Source organism: Entelurus aequoreus, linkage group LG13 (assembly GCF_033978785.1).
Source record: "Entelurus aequoreus isolate RoL-2023_Sb linkage group LG13, RoL_Eaeq_v1.1, whole genome shotgun sequence".
Taxonomy (NCBI): Eukaryota; Metazoa; Chordata; class Actinopteri; order Syngnathiformes; family Syngnathidae; genus Entelurus; species Entelurus aequoreus.
Genome location: NC_084743.1, coordinates 26982304 through 26999334, shown reverse-complemented (window position 1 = coordinate 26999334; position 17031 = coordinate 26982304). Strand labels below are relative to the sequence as shown.

Here is a 17031-nt window from a genome sequence, read left to right as displayed (position 1 = left end):
TCAAATGGGAAAAGTGTGGTTTTAATATACACTACCGTTCAAAAGTTTGGGGTCACATTGAAATGTCCTTATTTTTGAAGGAAAAGCACTGTACTTTTCAATGAAGATAACTTTAAACTAGTCTTAACTTTAAAGAAATACACTCTATACATTGCTATTGTGGTAAATGACTATTCTAGCTGCAAATGTCTGGTTTTTGGTGCAATATCTACATAGGTGTATAGAGGCCCATTTCCAGCAACTATCACTCCAGTGTTCTAATGGTACAATGTGTTTGCTCATTGGCTCAGAAGGCTAATTGATGATTAGAAAACCCTTGTGCAATCATGTTAACACATCTGAAAACAGTTTAGCTCGTTACAGAAGCTACAAAACTTACCTTCCTTTGAGCAGATTGAGTTTCTGGAGCATCACATTTGTGGGGTCAATTAAACGCTCAAAATGGCCAGAAAAAGAGAACTTTCATCTGAAACTCGACAGTCTATTCTTGTTCTTAGAAATGAAGGCTATTCCACAAAACTGTTTGGGTGACCCCAAACTTTTGAACGGTAGTGTAGTTTGATTTGATTTAATCTAGTTATGGAGTAACGAATAACCACAAAGGAATAGAGTAGTTCATTGGGATTACCGCACGGTTCTGAGCATAGTTAATAAATGACAGGGTGTGTGGCAGCAGCAGTTCTTCACCTGACGGTCATTGCTTTCAAGTCGAGAGACTTTGCCGGATTTCCTCAATAGACGGACCTCCACACGTCTCTGGATCAATGAAAAGGATGAAGGTTGATATACATAATCATATTTTACCAAAGGAATGGCCCAATTTGAAGGAGGTAGGCAAACACATCGTGGAAGGAAAACTGTATGCGGCAGTAAGGTGAAAGTCACATCGTCCATGGTTTAGACTCTGGCATGTGGTGCAGTTATAAAAGTATCTTTCAGTTCAGTTCAGTTTCAGTTTGATTCGAACACGCATTCGACACAATGTAATGCATCACGTATTTCCAGTTGTTTCATTACAGCACGTCCGAAAACGAGTAGGAAGAAGCTGAACTTATTTAATCCTACCCCTTTTCACACCATAGCAATTTTATCCCATTTCCTTGTTCTCTGTTACAGAATAGTGAATAAATAAATAATATACTATAGTAAGTAAACAAATATTAAATACATAAATAATCTTTATCTAAAAAAAAAAATGAATAAGTGAATAAATAAAAAAGGGGTTCAAGATGTTCATCATAATTATTGTTCTGTGTACTTTGTGAACATTTGTAGTTTGAACAGTCTCTTAAACTGAATAATACTGGTGCTTTGTTTGATTTCTTTGGTTAATCCATTCCATAATTGAATTTCACATACTGACATGCTAAAGGTTTTAAGTGTTGTACGTGCATGCAAATGTTTTAAATTAGATGTTCCTCCAAGATTACATTTCTCTTCTTTTGCTGAGAAGAATTGTTGTACATTCTTGGGTAGCAGGTTGTAGTTTGCTTTATACATCATTGTAGCTGTTTACAAATGCACCAAATTGTTGAATTGTAATATTTGCGATTCAATAAATAAAGGGTTTGTATGTGCTCCATATACAACATTATGTATGTTTCTAATTGATATTTTTTGTAACACAGTTAGTGAATGAAACACACATTTTTAGTTGTTTCCCCATATTTCTACACAATAAGTCAGATATGGTAACACTAGTGAGCAGTAGAGAATATGAAGGGATTTTTGGTCCAAAACATGTTTTGCTTTATTCATTATTGACGTGTTTCTTGCTGCTTTATGTTGTATATTCTTTACATCAGGTTTCCAGTTCATTTTATCATCTATTATTACACCCAAAAAAATGTGTTTTCTTTTACCCTTTCAATATCTACTCCGTCTATTTGTAATTATGTTTGACTTTTCCTTCTACTATTACAAAATAGCATTATTTTAGTTTTACTGAGATTCAAAGATAGTCTGTTTTTGTCAAACCATCTTTTTAATTTGTTCATTTCTTCTGTTATTATTTGCATTATCTTCTGTGTGTTCTCTCCAGAACAAAAACGCAGTTGTATCATCTGCAAATAACTTTAAGTCTTTTGTAACTTTACAAATGTCGTTTATATTGAGATTGAACACTTTTGGTCCAAGTATATATACCTGACGTACGCCACAAAATATAGGGGGAGGTTTTGTGTTGGTCCTCGTCTTAAGGACATCAAAATGTATCCAGACCATCCCCAGTGGAGTCTTAAAGGCCCACTGAAATGAATTTTTCTTATTTAAACGGGGATAGCAGATCCATTCTATGTGTCATACTTGATCATTTCGCGATATTGCCATATTTTTGCTGAAAGGATTTAGTAGAGAACATCGACGATAAAGTTCGCAACTTTTGGTCGCTGATAAAAAAAAGCCTTGCCTGTACTGGAAGTAGCGTGACGTCGCAGGTTGAAGGGCTCCTCACATTTCCCCATTGTTTACACCAGCAGCGAGAGCGATTCGGACCGAGAAAGCGACGATTACCCCATTATTTTGAGCGAGGATGAAAGATTTGTGGATGAGGAACGTGAGAGTGAAGGACTAGAGTGCAGTGCAGGACGTATCTTTTTTTGCTCTGACCGTAACTTAGGTGCAAGGGCTCATTGGATTCCACACTTTCTCCTTTTTCTATTGTGGATCACGGATTTGTATTTTAAACCACCTCGGATACTATATCATCTTGAAAATGAGAGTCGAGAACGCGAAATGGACATTCACAGTGACTTTTATCTCCACGACAATTCATCGGCGAAGCACTTTAGCTACGGAGCTAACGTGATAGCATCATGCTTAAATGCAGATAGAAACAAAAGAAATAAGCCCCTGACTGGAAGGATAGACAGAAGATCAACAATACTACCAAACTCTGGACCTGTAACCACACGGTTAATGCTGTACCGCCTGGCGAAGCCTAGCAATGCTGTTGCTAACGACGCCATTGAAGCTAACTTAGCTACAGGACCTCGACAGAGATATGCTAAAAATATTAGCTATCCAACTACGCCAGCCCTCATCTGCTCATCAACACCCGTTCTCACCTGCGTTCCAGCGATCGACGGCGCGACAAAGGACTTCACCCGATCATCGATGCGGTCGGCGGCTAGCGTCGGATAGCACGTCTGCTATCCAACTCAAAGTCCTCCTGTTTGTGTTGCTGCAGCCAGCCGCTAATACACCGATCCCACCTACAGCTTTCTTCTTTGCAGTCTTCATTGTTCATTAAACAAATTGCAAAAGATTCACCAACATAGATGTCCAGAATACTGTGGAATTTTGCGATGAAAACAGAGCTGTTTGTATTGGGATACAATGTGTCCCAATACTTCCGCTTCAACCATTGACGTCACGCGCAAACGTCATCATACCTAGACGTTTTCAACTGGAAGTTTCCCGGGAAACTTAAAATTGCACTTTACTAAGTTTATCCGGCCGTATTGGCATGTGTTGCGATGTTAAGATTTCATCATTGATATATAAACTATCAGACTGCGTGGTCGGTAGTAGTGGGTTTCAGTAGGCCTTTAACAAGACAGCTCACTCCATACATCAGTGTTGTCTTTAAATGGTTGAACTTTAACCAATATGGAGGACAGGCTCTACTTGGCTTTGGCTAATGATTGCTCAAGTTTATTGCTGGAAAGAAAGGAATGGTATTTATTTTTTCCTCTTTTATCCTTTATTTCATTATGTTTATGCACAGCAATTGCCATTATTTTAATCAAGTGTACTTTAACCATCCATTTTCTATACCATTTGTTGTCATTTGGTGAGCTGGAGCCTATCCCTTCACATAAACAGACAATTAGTCACCCCTGCTTTTTGTGTGCTTGTCGCTGCCTAAAATGCCTGATTTGGCTGCAGCTTTTTTAAAAAGTTGCCCAACAATTTCACTGTTTTGGGACATATTTTCTTCAATAAGATTGCATCAACTTGTAATTTGTTGTCACTGTTTAAAGTTTTCTTTGTAATAATGGCACACTTTTGTATGCGGTACATTAGTGGCTGCCCCAGGCTAATTCGGGGCCCCTGGCAGAATGTATTTTAAGGGCCCCCGACATCCATTTGAAAAAAAATGCCACACTTTTTTATTGATGTGAAACGATTTTTACTAGGGGTGTACCGACTTTTTCCAATATTGGAGCCTTGAGTGTTGGCCGATACCGATATTTACCTGATAGGATATCAGCAGGACTCATAGTACATCCTTTTATTATTTTGTAGTGTGGAATGTTAGAAAAGGTTTTGCTCAAGAGAAATTACTTCGAGAACAATCAATCAATCAACCATTTTTTTTCTATAGCTCCTAATCACAAACCACAACGACATCCCGGGATCTGAGCCCACAATGGTAGTTCTGAAAACACTTTTTATGCTTTTGAAGTGTTCATTTGTGTTTTGGCGACATATAGTGGTCTTAATAATCCAGGAAGTTGAAGGGATGCGTACACGTTTGTAATTGGATACTTTCTTACTCGTTTGCTTCGGATACTTTGTATCTGTGAGTAATATGCAACTACAGTCGTTAATTGATGAATTATAAATTAAATATTCTTCAAATATTTATGTATTACCGTATTTTCCGGACTATAAGATGCACTTAAAATCCTTTTTTTTTCTCAAAACTCGACAGTGCGCCTTACAACCCGGTGTGCCTAATGTATGGAATAATTCTGGTTTTGCTTACCAACTTCGAAGCGATTTTATTTGGTACATGGTGTAATGATAAGTGTGACCAGTAGATGGCAGTCAAACATAAAATATACGTGTAGACTGCAATATGGTGGCAATATGACTCTAGTAAACAACACCGACATTTTATATGTTCCATTGAAAATATTGAACATTACACACGGCGCTCAAAAATCTATCAAAATGTTTTAGTACGACTTTGGTGTCATGTCTTTTGATCATGTTTTGTTTGGCTATGTTCTGTTTGGTTTTTGGACTCTTTTTAGTTCCTGTTTGTGCGCTCTTGTTTGTTTTGTTTCCATGATAACTTATTAGTTTCACCTGTTTCACGTTTTGGACTCACGCACCTGTGTTAATCATGTCACTACTATTTAAGCCTGTCCTCTTTAGTTGGTCATCCTGGCGACATTACCCCTGTTACTCTGATGATCTTTCCATGCTCTGTACATGCGCTTTTCTTGCCACAGTAAGTCTTGCTTATGTCATGCGATACCACAGTTCATGCTGCTCGTTTTCATAGTTAAAGCTTTTTGTTTAGTCATGTCCATAGTTTCACGCTAAGTGTTTACGTTTTGTTCCCTGCGTCTAGTTTGTATCTCCGCCTTGTGCGCGCCTTTTGTTTATTCTTTTGATAGAAATTAAACATGTCTTTACCTGCAAGCCTTGTCCGGTCCAGTCGTTTTGCACCCAGGGAAAGCAAACCACGCAGTAATTTGCGTCGTCATAGTCTATGTCTTGACATTTGGTAAGCTATGATGTGCTTCAACATACAAGTATTAGTATGGTGTGTGTATAAGGTAAGACACATTAGCTGGCGTTTTGTTTCGCAATATTATGCAAAAGCAACTTTTCTTACCTTCTGGTACCTGCTGATCTGTATTTGGGATCTGCATAAATCCTGAAAAATTGCGCGCATCCGCCTTTGTAGTCCGTGCCGACCCCGTAGTCCATAAGCTTCTACTTTTTCTCTATCTTCTTGTTATGGGACATTCATCCTCGGCTGTTGCCATTTCTAATATAAAGTAGCGTAAAGTTCTTACTTATATCTGTCGGTAAACTCGTCATGAAAGCACTAAAACATACTGGTGTAGTGAGTTTACGTTATTCACCTAAGGAACTTTAGTTATTAGAGTTCCGGTTGGACGGTTTTTCACGGCACACATTTCCGGCGTTGTTGTTGTTTCCGGATGAGGAGATGCTGCTCCGTTATTGATTTAAGTAAAGTCTGAATGTCATTAAAACAGTTAGCTCCATCTATTGACACTTCTTCCACCCCCGTCCTTGCACAAAGATGACGGGGAGAAGACGGTGTCGAAGGTGAGCCACGTAAATAAGACCGCCCACAAAACGGCGCATCCAGAAGCGACTGTCAGAAAGCGGCTTGAAGATGATCTGTAAAACAAAATATATGCAACATTTTGACCAAAGAACCACCATTACATGTTATGTAGACCACAAGGAGGTGTTTTCATTTTAGAAAAAATTAATAATAATATGACTCCTTTAATGCGCCCTATAATCCGGTGCGCCTTATATATGAAAACAGATCGAAAATAGACCATTCATCGGCAGTGCGGTATATATTTGATTACGTTAAAACCTTTTAGATATTTTAATTAACATTAGGAAAGCCCTCTAGATATGAAATAACACCCTTTAAACCAGTGGTTCTTAACCTTGTTGGAGGTACCGAACCCCACCAGTTTCATATGCGCATTCACCGAACCCTTCTTTAGTGAAAAATAAAGTGTTTTTTTTTTCAAATACAAGACAAAGTTGTATGTTTTTGGTAACACTTTAGTATGGGGAACATATTCTAAGTAACAAAGACTTAATTTAGAGTTATTTGGACGCTAGGGGAACATATTCTAAGTAATAAAGACTTAATTTAGAGTTATTTGGTTAGGGTTAGGGTAAGGGTCAGGGTTAGAGGGTTAGGGTTATAATAAGGACATGCCGAATAAGGCATTAATAAGTACTTAATAATGACTAGTTAAGAGCCAATATGTTACTAATTTGCATGTTAATAAGCAACTAATTAATGGTGAATATGTTCCCCATACTAAAGTGTTACCATGTTTTTTTACTGGTGCATAAAATGAACCGTGCATGAACATCATCTTGTTCAAAGAACAAAACCTACACAGTGCATAAACTCACAACAAATTACACACCTGCAAACCAGTCAGCTGTTGCCGTATTCGTAATACGCCGATAGGGAGAAGTTTGTATTTACACGATGAGTTGGGTGTGTCTTGACCTCCGCCGAACCCCTGAGCCCGACTCACCGAACCCCTAGGTTTCGATCGAACCAAGGTTAAGAACCACTGCTTTAAACCTTCAAACTCTTCTTATCCAATAGAGCAATGCTCTCTGAGGTTGAGCCAATCAGTAGCCACAATACTGAACAGCGCACACTGATTGGGTTAGTCTCCTGTAGTGGCCAATACTACTGTAGTATTGATATTTTTTGTTTATTCAGCCATTTTTCTGCTTAAAAATGCTTATACTATGGCAAACATTTGGTAGAATATGCAAAAAAACAAACAAAAACAGAAACCCCCCACATTATTTGAAGTGCGATGTGGCAGGGAACGACTTGATGTGTTACAATTAGAGCTAAATTGGGGCCCTAAGCACAATTTTATTTGAAGGCCCCCTGCTACCATTATAAAAACATTTTTCACACTTATTTTATACTCTTTTGGTCAAACTTAATTACAATTTGATGCAAGTTTTGTACAAACCCCGTTTCCATATGATTTGGGAAATTGTGTTAGATGTAAATATAAACGGAATACAATGATTTGCAAATCCTTTTCAACCCATATTCAGTTGAATGCACTACAAAGACAACATATTTGATGTTCAAACTCATAAACTTAATTTTTTTTTTGCAAATAATAATTAACTTAGAATTTCATGGCTGCAACACGTGCCAAAGTAGTTGGGAAAAGGCATGTTCACCACTGTGTTACATGGCCTTTCCTTTTAACAATACTCAGTACACGTTTGGGAACTGAGGAGACTACAGGCAGGCCAGTCTAGTACCCGCACTCTTTTACTATGAAGCCACGTTGATGTAACACGTGGCCTGGCATTGTCTTGCTGAAATAAGCAGGGGCGTCTATGATAATGTTGCTTGGATGGCAACATATGTTGCTCCAAAACCTGTATGTACCTTTCAGCATTAATGGCGCCTTCACAGATGTGTAAGTTACCCATGCCTTGGGCACTAATACACCCCCATACCATCACAGATGCTGGCTTTCCAACTTTGCGCCTATAACAATCCGGATGGTTCTTTTCCTCTTCGGTCCGGAGGACACGACGTCCACAGTTTCCAAAAACAATTTGAAATGTGGACTCGTCAGACCACAGAACACTTTTCCACTTTGTATCAGTCCATCTTAGATGAGCTCGGGCCCAGCGAAGCCGACGGCGTTTCTGGGTGTTGTTGATAAACAGTTTTCGCCTTGCATAGGAGAGTTTTAACTTGCACTTACAGATGTAGCGACCAACTGTAGTTACTGACAGTGGGTTTCAGAAGTGTTCCTGAGCCCATGTGGTGATATCCTTTACACACTGATGTCGCTTGTTGATGCAGTACAGCCTGAGGGATCGAAGGTCACGGGCTTAGCTGCTTGCGTGCAGTGATTTCTCCAGATTCTCTGAACCCTTTGATGATATTACGGACCGTAGATGGTGAAATCCCTAAATTCCTTGCAATAGGTGGTTGAGAATTGTTTTTCTTAAACTGTTCAACAATTTGCTCACGCATTTGTTGACAAAGTGGTGACCCTCGCCCCATCCTTGTTTGTGAATGACTGAGCATTTCATGGAATCTACTGTTCCCAATTAGCCTGTTCACCTGTGGGATGTTCCAAATAAGTGTTTGATGAGCATTCCTCAACTTTATCAGTATTTATTGCCACCTTTCCCAACTTCTTTGTCACGTGTTGCTGGCATCAAATTCGAAAGTTATAATTATTTGCAAAAAAAAAAAAGTTTATCAGTTTGAACATCAAATATGTTGTCTTTGTAGCATATTCAACTGAATATGGGTTGAAAATGATTTGCAAATCATTGTATTCCGTTTATATTTACATCTAACACAATTTCCCAACTCATATGGAAACGGGGTTTGTACCAAAACAAATTCACGGGAGCGAAAATGTTCAATAATTTATGTTTTTAGTGCAAAATAGCACATTTAACATAATAAAAACATAAAGTTGCACGTGTAACTATTGCACTGTATGTAGAATTCCCAGCCCAGCACTAACACTTTGCACCACAGGAGGAATGTGTTATTATAGTTTTATCAATGACAAAGCTGCAGGAATGGGATAGGATAATGTTTGCTGTAAATGTTTATCGCGCATGTAAAACGGGCCCCCCATGGATCATGATAGCACGTGTTTCGCCCACAGGGAGGGGTGGCACTGAGTACATCAAATAGTGTATTTAAGAGCCTTCATATTTTTTTAATGAACACACAGTGCAGGCCAAAAGTTTGGACACATCTTCTCATTCAATGCGTGTTCTTTATTTTCATGACTATTTACATTGTAGATTGTCACTGAAGGCATCAAAACTATGAATGAACACATGTGGAGTTATGTACTTAACAAAAAGGAGGTGACATAACTGAAAACATGTTTTATATTCTAGTTTCTTCAAACTAGCCACCCTTTGCTCTGATTACGGCTTTGCACACTCTTGGCATTCTCTCGATGAGCTTCAAGAGGTAGTCACCTGAAATGGTTTTCACTTCACAGGTGTCATAGTTTTGATGCCTTCAGTGACAATCGACAAGGTAAATAGTTGTGAAAATAAAGAAAACACATTGAAATGAGAAGGTGTGTCCAAACTTTTGGCCTGTATTGTATATGTTGGGAGTTGTATCACCATTTTACTACCACACTGCAAAAACTGAAATCTAAGTAAGATTAAATATCTCAAATAAGGGTGATATTTGCTTATTTTCTGTCTGATAAGATAATTCTTCTCAACAAGCAGATTTTATGTTAGAGTGTTTTACTTGTTTTAAGGGTTTTGGTCCTAAATTATCTCAGTAAGATATTACAGCTTGTTGTTGAGATTTTATGACCTATATTGAGTAAAACATGCTTGAAACTAGAATATCAACTGTTGCAAAGCTGTGTCATCAACACTCACAAATATAAAATTACTTTTTTAAAGTAATAATTTCTTATTTCAAGCATGTAAAAAAAAATCATGACTGTGACACAATTGTGTCTCATATTAAAACAGATGACAGCCAAATGGACTTTGCTGTTTTATTTTCAATGAAACAAGAGAAAATACATACTCATATAGTAGTACAGTTGTTATTAGTGAGAATATACTTATTTAAAACTACTTTTTTAAAGTAATAATTTCTTACTTCAAGCATAAAAAAACAAATCATGATGCCGAGTGCATTACATTATGTCAAGATAATGGCACTAGCATGTTCTTAATTTAAGAATATTTTTCAACATATTGAGCAAAAAGGTCTAAAAAAAATGTATACCAAGAAAAGTGCACTTATTATTAGTGAGAATGTACTTATTTTAAGGTATTTTGGGGTTCATTGAGGTTAGCTAATGTTACTTGTTTTGGAAAGTCTTGACAAGCCGAATTTTCTTGTTCTATTGGTCGATAATTTTGCTTACGGTAGTTCAAATAAAATACCCCTAATTTGTGTATTTTCTTTTCTTGTTTATGAACACTGACTTTTTGCAGTGCAGGGGGCATTCTATTTTTTTTTTTAAGTCAGCTGGTAAAGCAAACATCATGTTTTCAGCCTCAGATAGAAGCAGAGACAAAAACAGTACAGGTGTTGTCTGCCTTATCATTTCTGTGTCCTTTACAAAACCACACATAATCTGTCTACATAATCTGTCTTTTGTTTTCAATTTAATTTATTGCTTACTTCTATTATTCTCATTATTGTATGTTTTTATTTATTTGTTAATATATTATCAATATTTTATTTTTAAAATACATTTTAAAATGTTTTATATAATTTTTTAGATTTTAGTTATTTTGATTGATTGATTGATTGAAACTTTTATTAGTAGATTGCACATTTCTTATTTTTTCCTCATTCCTCAGTGCCATGCCATGTTTTGGTATTGTCTAAAGCAGTGTTTTTCAACCTTTTTTGAGCCAAGGCACATTTTTTTGAGTTGAAAAAATCCGGAGGCACACCACCAGCAGAAATCATTAAAAAACGAAACTCAGTTGACAGTAAACAGTCGTCGCAATTGTTGAATATGACTTTAATCCATAACCAAGCATGCATCATTATAGCTCTTGTCTCAAAGTAGGTGTACTGTCACGACCTGTCACATTACGCCGTGACTTATTTTGACTTTTTTGCTGTTTTCCTGTGTGTAGTGTTTTAGTTCTTGTCTTGCGCTCCTATTTTGGTGGCTTTTTCTCTTTTGTTGGTCTTTTCCTGTAGCAGTTTCATGTCTTCATTTGAGCGATATTTCCCGCATCTACTTTGTTTTTATCCTTCTTCGTAGGGACATTGTCGATTGTCATGTCATGTTCGGATGTACATTGTGGACGCCAACTTTGCTCCACAGTAAGTCTTTGCTGTCGTCCAGCATTCTGTTTTTGTTTACTTTGTAACCAGTTCAGTTTTAGTTTTGTTCTGCATAGCCTTCCCTAAACTTCAATGCCTTTTCTTAGGGGCACATTCCTTTTGTTTATTTTTGGTTCAAGCATTAAATACCTTTTTACCTGCATGCTGCCTCCTGCTGTATCCGACATCTACAAAGCAATTAGCTACCTGCTGCCATCTACTGATATGGAAGAGTATTACACGGTTACTCTGCCCAGCTCTAGACAGCACCGACACTCAACAACACATCATTTGGAGATTATAATTACTGGTTTGCAAAAAATATTTTTTACCCAAAATAGGTTAAATTAGATAATCTACCACGGCACACCAGAGTGTATCTCACGGCACAGTGGTTGAAAAACACTGGTCTAAAGCACAGCATGCCTGTGTACATGTGTTTTATTTTATTTTCATTCATCCACTGGTGTAAAGCACATTGTGTTGCAACTTGCCTGTGCATAAGAAGGGCTATATAGGGGTGGCGTGGCGAAGTTGGTAGAGTGGCCGTGCCAGCAATCGGAGGGTTGCTGGTTACTGGGGTTCAATCCCCACCTTCTACCATCCTAGTCACGTCCGTTGTGTCCTTGGGCAAGACACTTCACCCTTGCTCCTGATGGCTGCTGGTTAGCGCCTTGCATGGCAGCTCCCGCCTTCTGTGTGTGAATGGGTGAATGTGGAAATACTGTCAAAGCGCTTTGAGTACCTTGAAGGTAGAAAAGCGCTATACAAGTATAACCCATTTGTCTTTTATTTATTATATAGATCAAGTTTGATTGATACAGGCCTCACGCATATGTATCATTTTGTGTGTTTCAGAGGTATGGATACGATGGCTTTGTCCAGCTTCAACATCACTGCAAGGTGAGTGAAGTCCATTGTCTTTGTGTGTTCAAAAAATGAATACTTACCTTAACAAATGCTCAGGATTCATCTTAAATCCAGCTGTATAATCACTCGCCATACAGCAATAGATGATATCTGTCTATTACCTGACACCTTCTATGTTACCTCTCTTTGTTTATAATGTATATTTTCTGCTGGATCTACTCTCTTTTTTATGCTCTTTATTTTTTTGTTGCAGCTGTTACATATACGGTACTATAATACCGTACATGGTAATTGGGATTTGTTATATGTTGTATAAAAATATAATATAACATAATGATAAAATATATCAGCATATATTATATACTGTATATATAATATGTAAATATTGCATTAATGTTATATTTTATATTGCTATTATTGTACATTTTTAGTCTACTTTATACCCTTTGTTTTCGCCCTCTTTTTGTGCCCTTGTGTGCATTATCCTTACCATCCTACGTAACTGAGGTGGATCAATAAAGTTTGTATAAGTCTAAGTCTAAACAGCATTCAGTTTTTCAGCTTTGCCCTAAAATCCTACAACACAACAGTGCGAAAAGATACACGTCTGAATTTAGCCAACATAAGACACCCAGTTCTCAAGGTCAATCAATCAATCAATATTTATTTATACAGCCCTAAATCACGAGTGTCTCAAAGGGCTGCATAAGCCACAACGACATCCTCGGTTCAGATCCCACATAAGGGCAAGGAAAAAACTCACAACCCAGTGGGATGTCAATGAGAATGATGTGGGTGACACATCCCCCCCCCACCCCCCGGATGCAGTGGACGTCGAGAGGGTCTGACATAATGTTGTGAAAGTCCAGTCCATAGTGGATCTAACATAATAGTGAGAGTCCAGTCCATAGTGGGGCCAGCAGGAGACCATCCCGAGCGGAGACATGTCAGCAGTGCAGAGATGTCCCCAACCGATGCACAGGCGAGCGGTCCACCCCGGGTCCCGACTTTGGACAGCCAGCACTTCATCCGTGGCCACCGGACCTCTGCCAGAGCAGAAAATAAAATAAACGGCAGATCAACTGGTCTAAAAGGGGGTCTATTTAAAGGCTAGAGCAGTGGTTCTTAACCTTGTTGGAGGTACCGAACCCCACCAGTTTCATATGCGCATTCACCGAACCCTTCTTTAGTGAAAAATTTAAAAAAAAAATTCAAATTCAAGACAAAGTTGTATGTTTTTGGTAACACTTTAGTATAGGGAACATATTCTAAGTAACAAAGACTTAATTTAGAGTTTTTTGGACACTAGGGGAACATACTCTAAGTAACAAAGACTTAAATTAGAGTTATTTGGTTAGGGTTAGGGTTAGAGGGTTAGGGCCAGGGTTAGAGGGTTAGGGTTATAATAAGGCCATGCCGAATAAGGCATGAATAAGTACTTAATAATGACTAGTTAAGAGCCAATATGTTATTAATTTGCAGGTTAATAAACAACTAATTAATGGTGAATATGTTCCCCATAATAAAGTGTTACCATGGTGCATAAAATTAGCCGTGCATGAACATTACCTTGTTCAAAGAACAAATAAAACACAGTGCATAAACTCACCACAAATTACACACCTGCAAATCAGTCTGACTTCTGCTGTTGCCGTATCCGTAATACGCCGATAGGGAGAAGTTTTTATTTACACGATGAGTCGGGTGTGTTTTGACCTCCACCGAACCCCTGAGCCCGACTCACCGAACCCCTAGGGTTCGATCGAACATAGGTTAAGAAACACTGGGCTAGAGTATACAAATGAGTTTTAAGATGGGACTTAAATGCTTCTACTGAGGTAGCATCTCTAACTGTTACCGGGAGGAAGTTCCAGAGTACTGGAGCCCGAATGAAAAACGCTCTTTAGCCCGCAGACTTTTTTTGGGCTATGGGAATCACTAATAAGCCGGAGTTCTTTGAATGCAGATTTCTTGCCGGGACATATGGTACAATACAATTAGCAAGATAGGATGGAACTAGACCGTGTACTATTTCATACGTAAGTAGTAAAACCTTAAAGTCACATCTTAAGTGCACAGGAAGCCAGTGGTCATCAGCTTAAGCAACACATTGGCAGTTGATTCAGATGTCTTTAATCTTTTTCACAATCTAATGTAACGTTTCCCTTACAAAGACAAGTTTGTATCAACAGTCAAAAGATGTCAGCTGCTACCATGTGGTTAAAATGTATTGTCAGGCAAATGTCCACTCCACATAGAATCTTTGGATTTATAAACCAACACCCTGGATTAAATGAGGACATTGATTTCCCTGTGTTTTTATAGACTGTTACTTATTTTAAATTGTTTTGTGGTCGACGCTGCCATCTAATGGTGATATACCCATATATATGTTTTGTATCAGTTTTTTTATTTTTTATTTATTTTTTATTTATTTTTTTGTTGTTGTCTTGTCCAGCTTCTCAGGCAAATCATATAGTTGATGTAGATGCCCATATCGGCTGTTCAGATTTACTTCACAAAAGAGAAGTGTAGGATACTTCTCTTGTTGCCTTATTTGTATTTGACTTTATTACATGTATTTATATTATCATTTGATGCAGCCGGGCCGGAGCAGGAGAGGATAGAAAGAGAAAAAAAGGAAGACAGAGGGGGGAATTGTGGGGACCAGAGGGGGATTAGACAGAGACACAAAAACAACAACAGCAAACGCAACAACAACAACAACAACAACAACAATAGAGCAACATCAGCAAATACGATATGTGCAAACATGTTGGTAAAAGTGATAGCAAAGACTTTGAGACATTACAAGCGGCATGTTGCACGTGTTTTCTAAGCTAGTTTCAACCAATATAAGTCAAAAATGTGTTTTTTAGTGCATGCAAACATACTTCGTGTATGAGGGGCAGTTACGATAGGTTTAGGTGGGGTGGGGGCCCTTCAGAGTCCATCCATCCATTTTCTACCGCTTGTCCCTTTTGAGGTTGCGGGGGGTGCTGGAGCCTATCTCAGCTGCATTCCGGCGGAAGGCGGGGTACACCCTGGACAAGTCGCCACCTCATCGCAGGGCCAACACAGATAGACAGACAACGTTCACACACACATTCACACACTAGGGCCATTTTTAAAAACATTTTTTTTAGTGTTGCTAATCAACCTATCCCCAGGTGCATGTTTTTGGAGGTGGGAGGAAGCCGTAGTACCCGGAGGGAACCCACGCAGTCGCGGGGAGAACATGCAAACTCCACACAGAAAGATCCAGAGCCCTAGATTGAACTCAGGACTACTCAGGACCTTCGTATTGTGAGACACATGCACTAACCCCTGGTCCACCGTGCTGCCAATAATGTTAATAAATTAGTAATATGAGGTGGCGACTTGTCCAGGGTGTACCCTGCCACACCGCCCGAATGCAGCTGAGATAGGCTCCAACGACCCCCCGCGACCCCAAAAGGGACAAGCGGTAGGAAATGGATGGATGGATATTAAAGACCAAAATGGGGCCACAAACAAAATCTTGTTTAGGGCCACACAAAGCCTGGGGGTAGAGATGGACAACGCTACAAATTTTGGTTGGGTTCTTTTAGCCCCTCCTGTGTCCAAGATTGTATTTCCTTAGTTTGTTAATATGACAATATATTTGAATAACACACCAAAATACACACACATATTTTGTGAAAATAAACATAAAACATAACTGAAAACTATGCATACCAGCATCCATCGATACAGATACCACACTGGTATCGATACTATTCAATCAATCAATCCATCAATGTTTATTTATATAGCCCTAAATCACAAGTGTCTCAAAGGGCTGCACAAGCCACAACGACATCCTCGGTACAGAGCCCACATAAGGGCAAGGAAAAACTCACCCCAGTGGGACGTCGATGTGAATGACTATGAGAAACCTTGGAGAGGACCGCATATGTGGGTAACTCCCCCCCCCCCTAGGGCAGTGGTCCGATTTGGTACCGGGCCGCACAAGAACTAAAAAAAATATATATACATATTTATTTTTTATTTTTTTATTAAATCAACATAAAAAACACAATATATACATTATATATCAATATAGATCAATACAGTCTGCAGAGACACCGTCTGTAAGCACACATGATTGTATTTCTTTATGAAAAAAAAAAAACGAAAACAATTCTCCCCCCCCCCCCCCCCCCCCCCCACCCGGTCCGCGGGACAAATTTTCAAGCGTTGACCGGTCCGCAGCTACAAAAAGGTTGGGGACCACTGCTCTAGGGGAGACCGAAAGCAATGGATGTCGAGTGGGTCTGACATAATATTGTGAAAGTCCAGTCCATAGTGGATCCAACATATCAGCGAAAGTCCAGCCCATAGTTTTGATTCAGAATTCAGATTGATATCTGGATTTATCTGCACATGTTTAATTAATGGAGGCCAAAACCCAAGCGACAAAGAAGTCACTCTGCATGTTACAGCAGATGGCAGCTAGATACAGGCTTAAGTAACTTTAATTCTTTGGACCAGTACTACCAAGTTTGTTGGGGATAGAGAAAGATGGCTGTGACCAATGTGGCTCATCAACTCCTGAACTGAAAAAAAAAAACCCATTCATTTCAGGGTGAAGCAAACATGATGAAGGATGGTAAGCTGTTTCGAGTGATACAAGAGAACTGCTGGGATGCAGACACAAGAATACGAGACATGGACCAATATGGTAAATGCTCTGACATATCACACAACAATAACAATTGCCTCATGAATGCATTGAGTAGTGTTTGTGATGTTCAGGTGTCACAGTTCAAGCCCTTTCCACTGTTCCTGTGATGTTCAGCTACTGGGTAAGAAGAACCGATCCG

The 17031-nt window shown here is 38.8% G+C and overlaps 1 protein-coding gene across 1 annotated transcript in view; it reads left to right on the top strand.

Moving 5' to 3' along the window:
* Nucleotides 1-678: 678 nt before the first annotated feature.
* Nucleotides 679-17031, top strand: part of acmsd (aminocarboxymuconate semialdehyde decarboxylase) — a 32242-nt gene continuing 15889 nt past the window's right edge. Inside the window, exons 1-4 of the mRNA XM_062068502.1 lie at nucleotides 679-830; nucleotides 12176-12220; nucleotides 16793-16889; nucleotides 16964-17013. Coding sequence (XP_061924486.1) covers nucleotides 765-830; nucleotides 12176-12220; nucleotides 16793-16889; nucleotides 16964-17013 — 258 coding nt within the window. The 5' untranslated portion in view covers nucleotides 679-764. The remainder of the gene's footprint in view (nucleotides 831-12175; nucleotides 12221-16792; nucleotides 16890-16963; nucleotides 17014-17031) is intronic.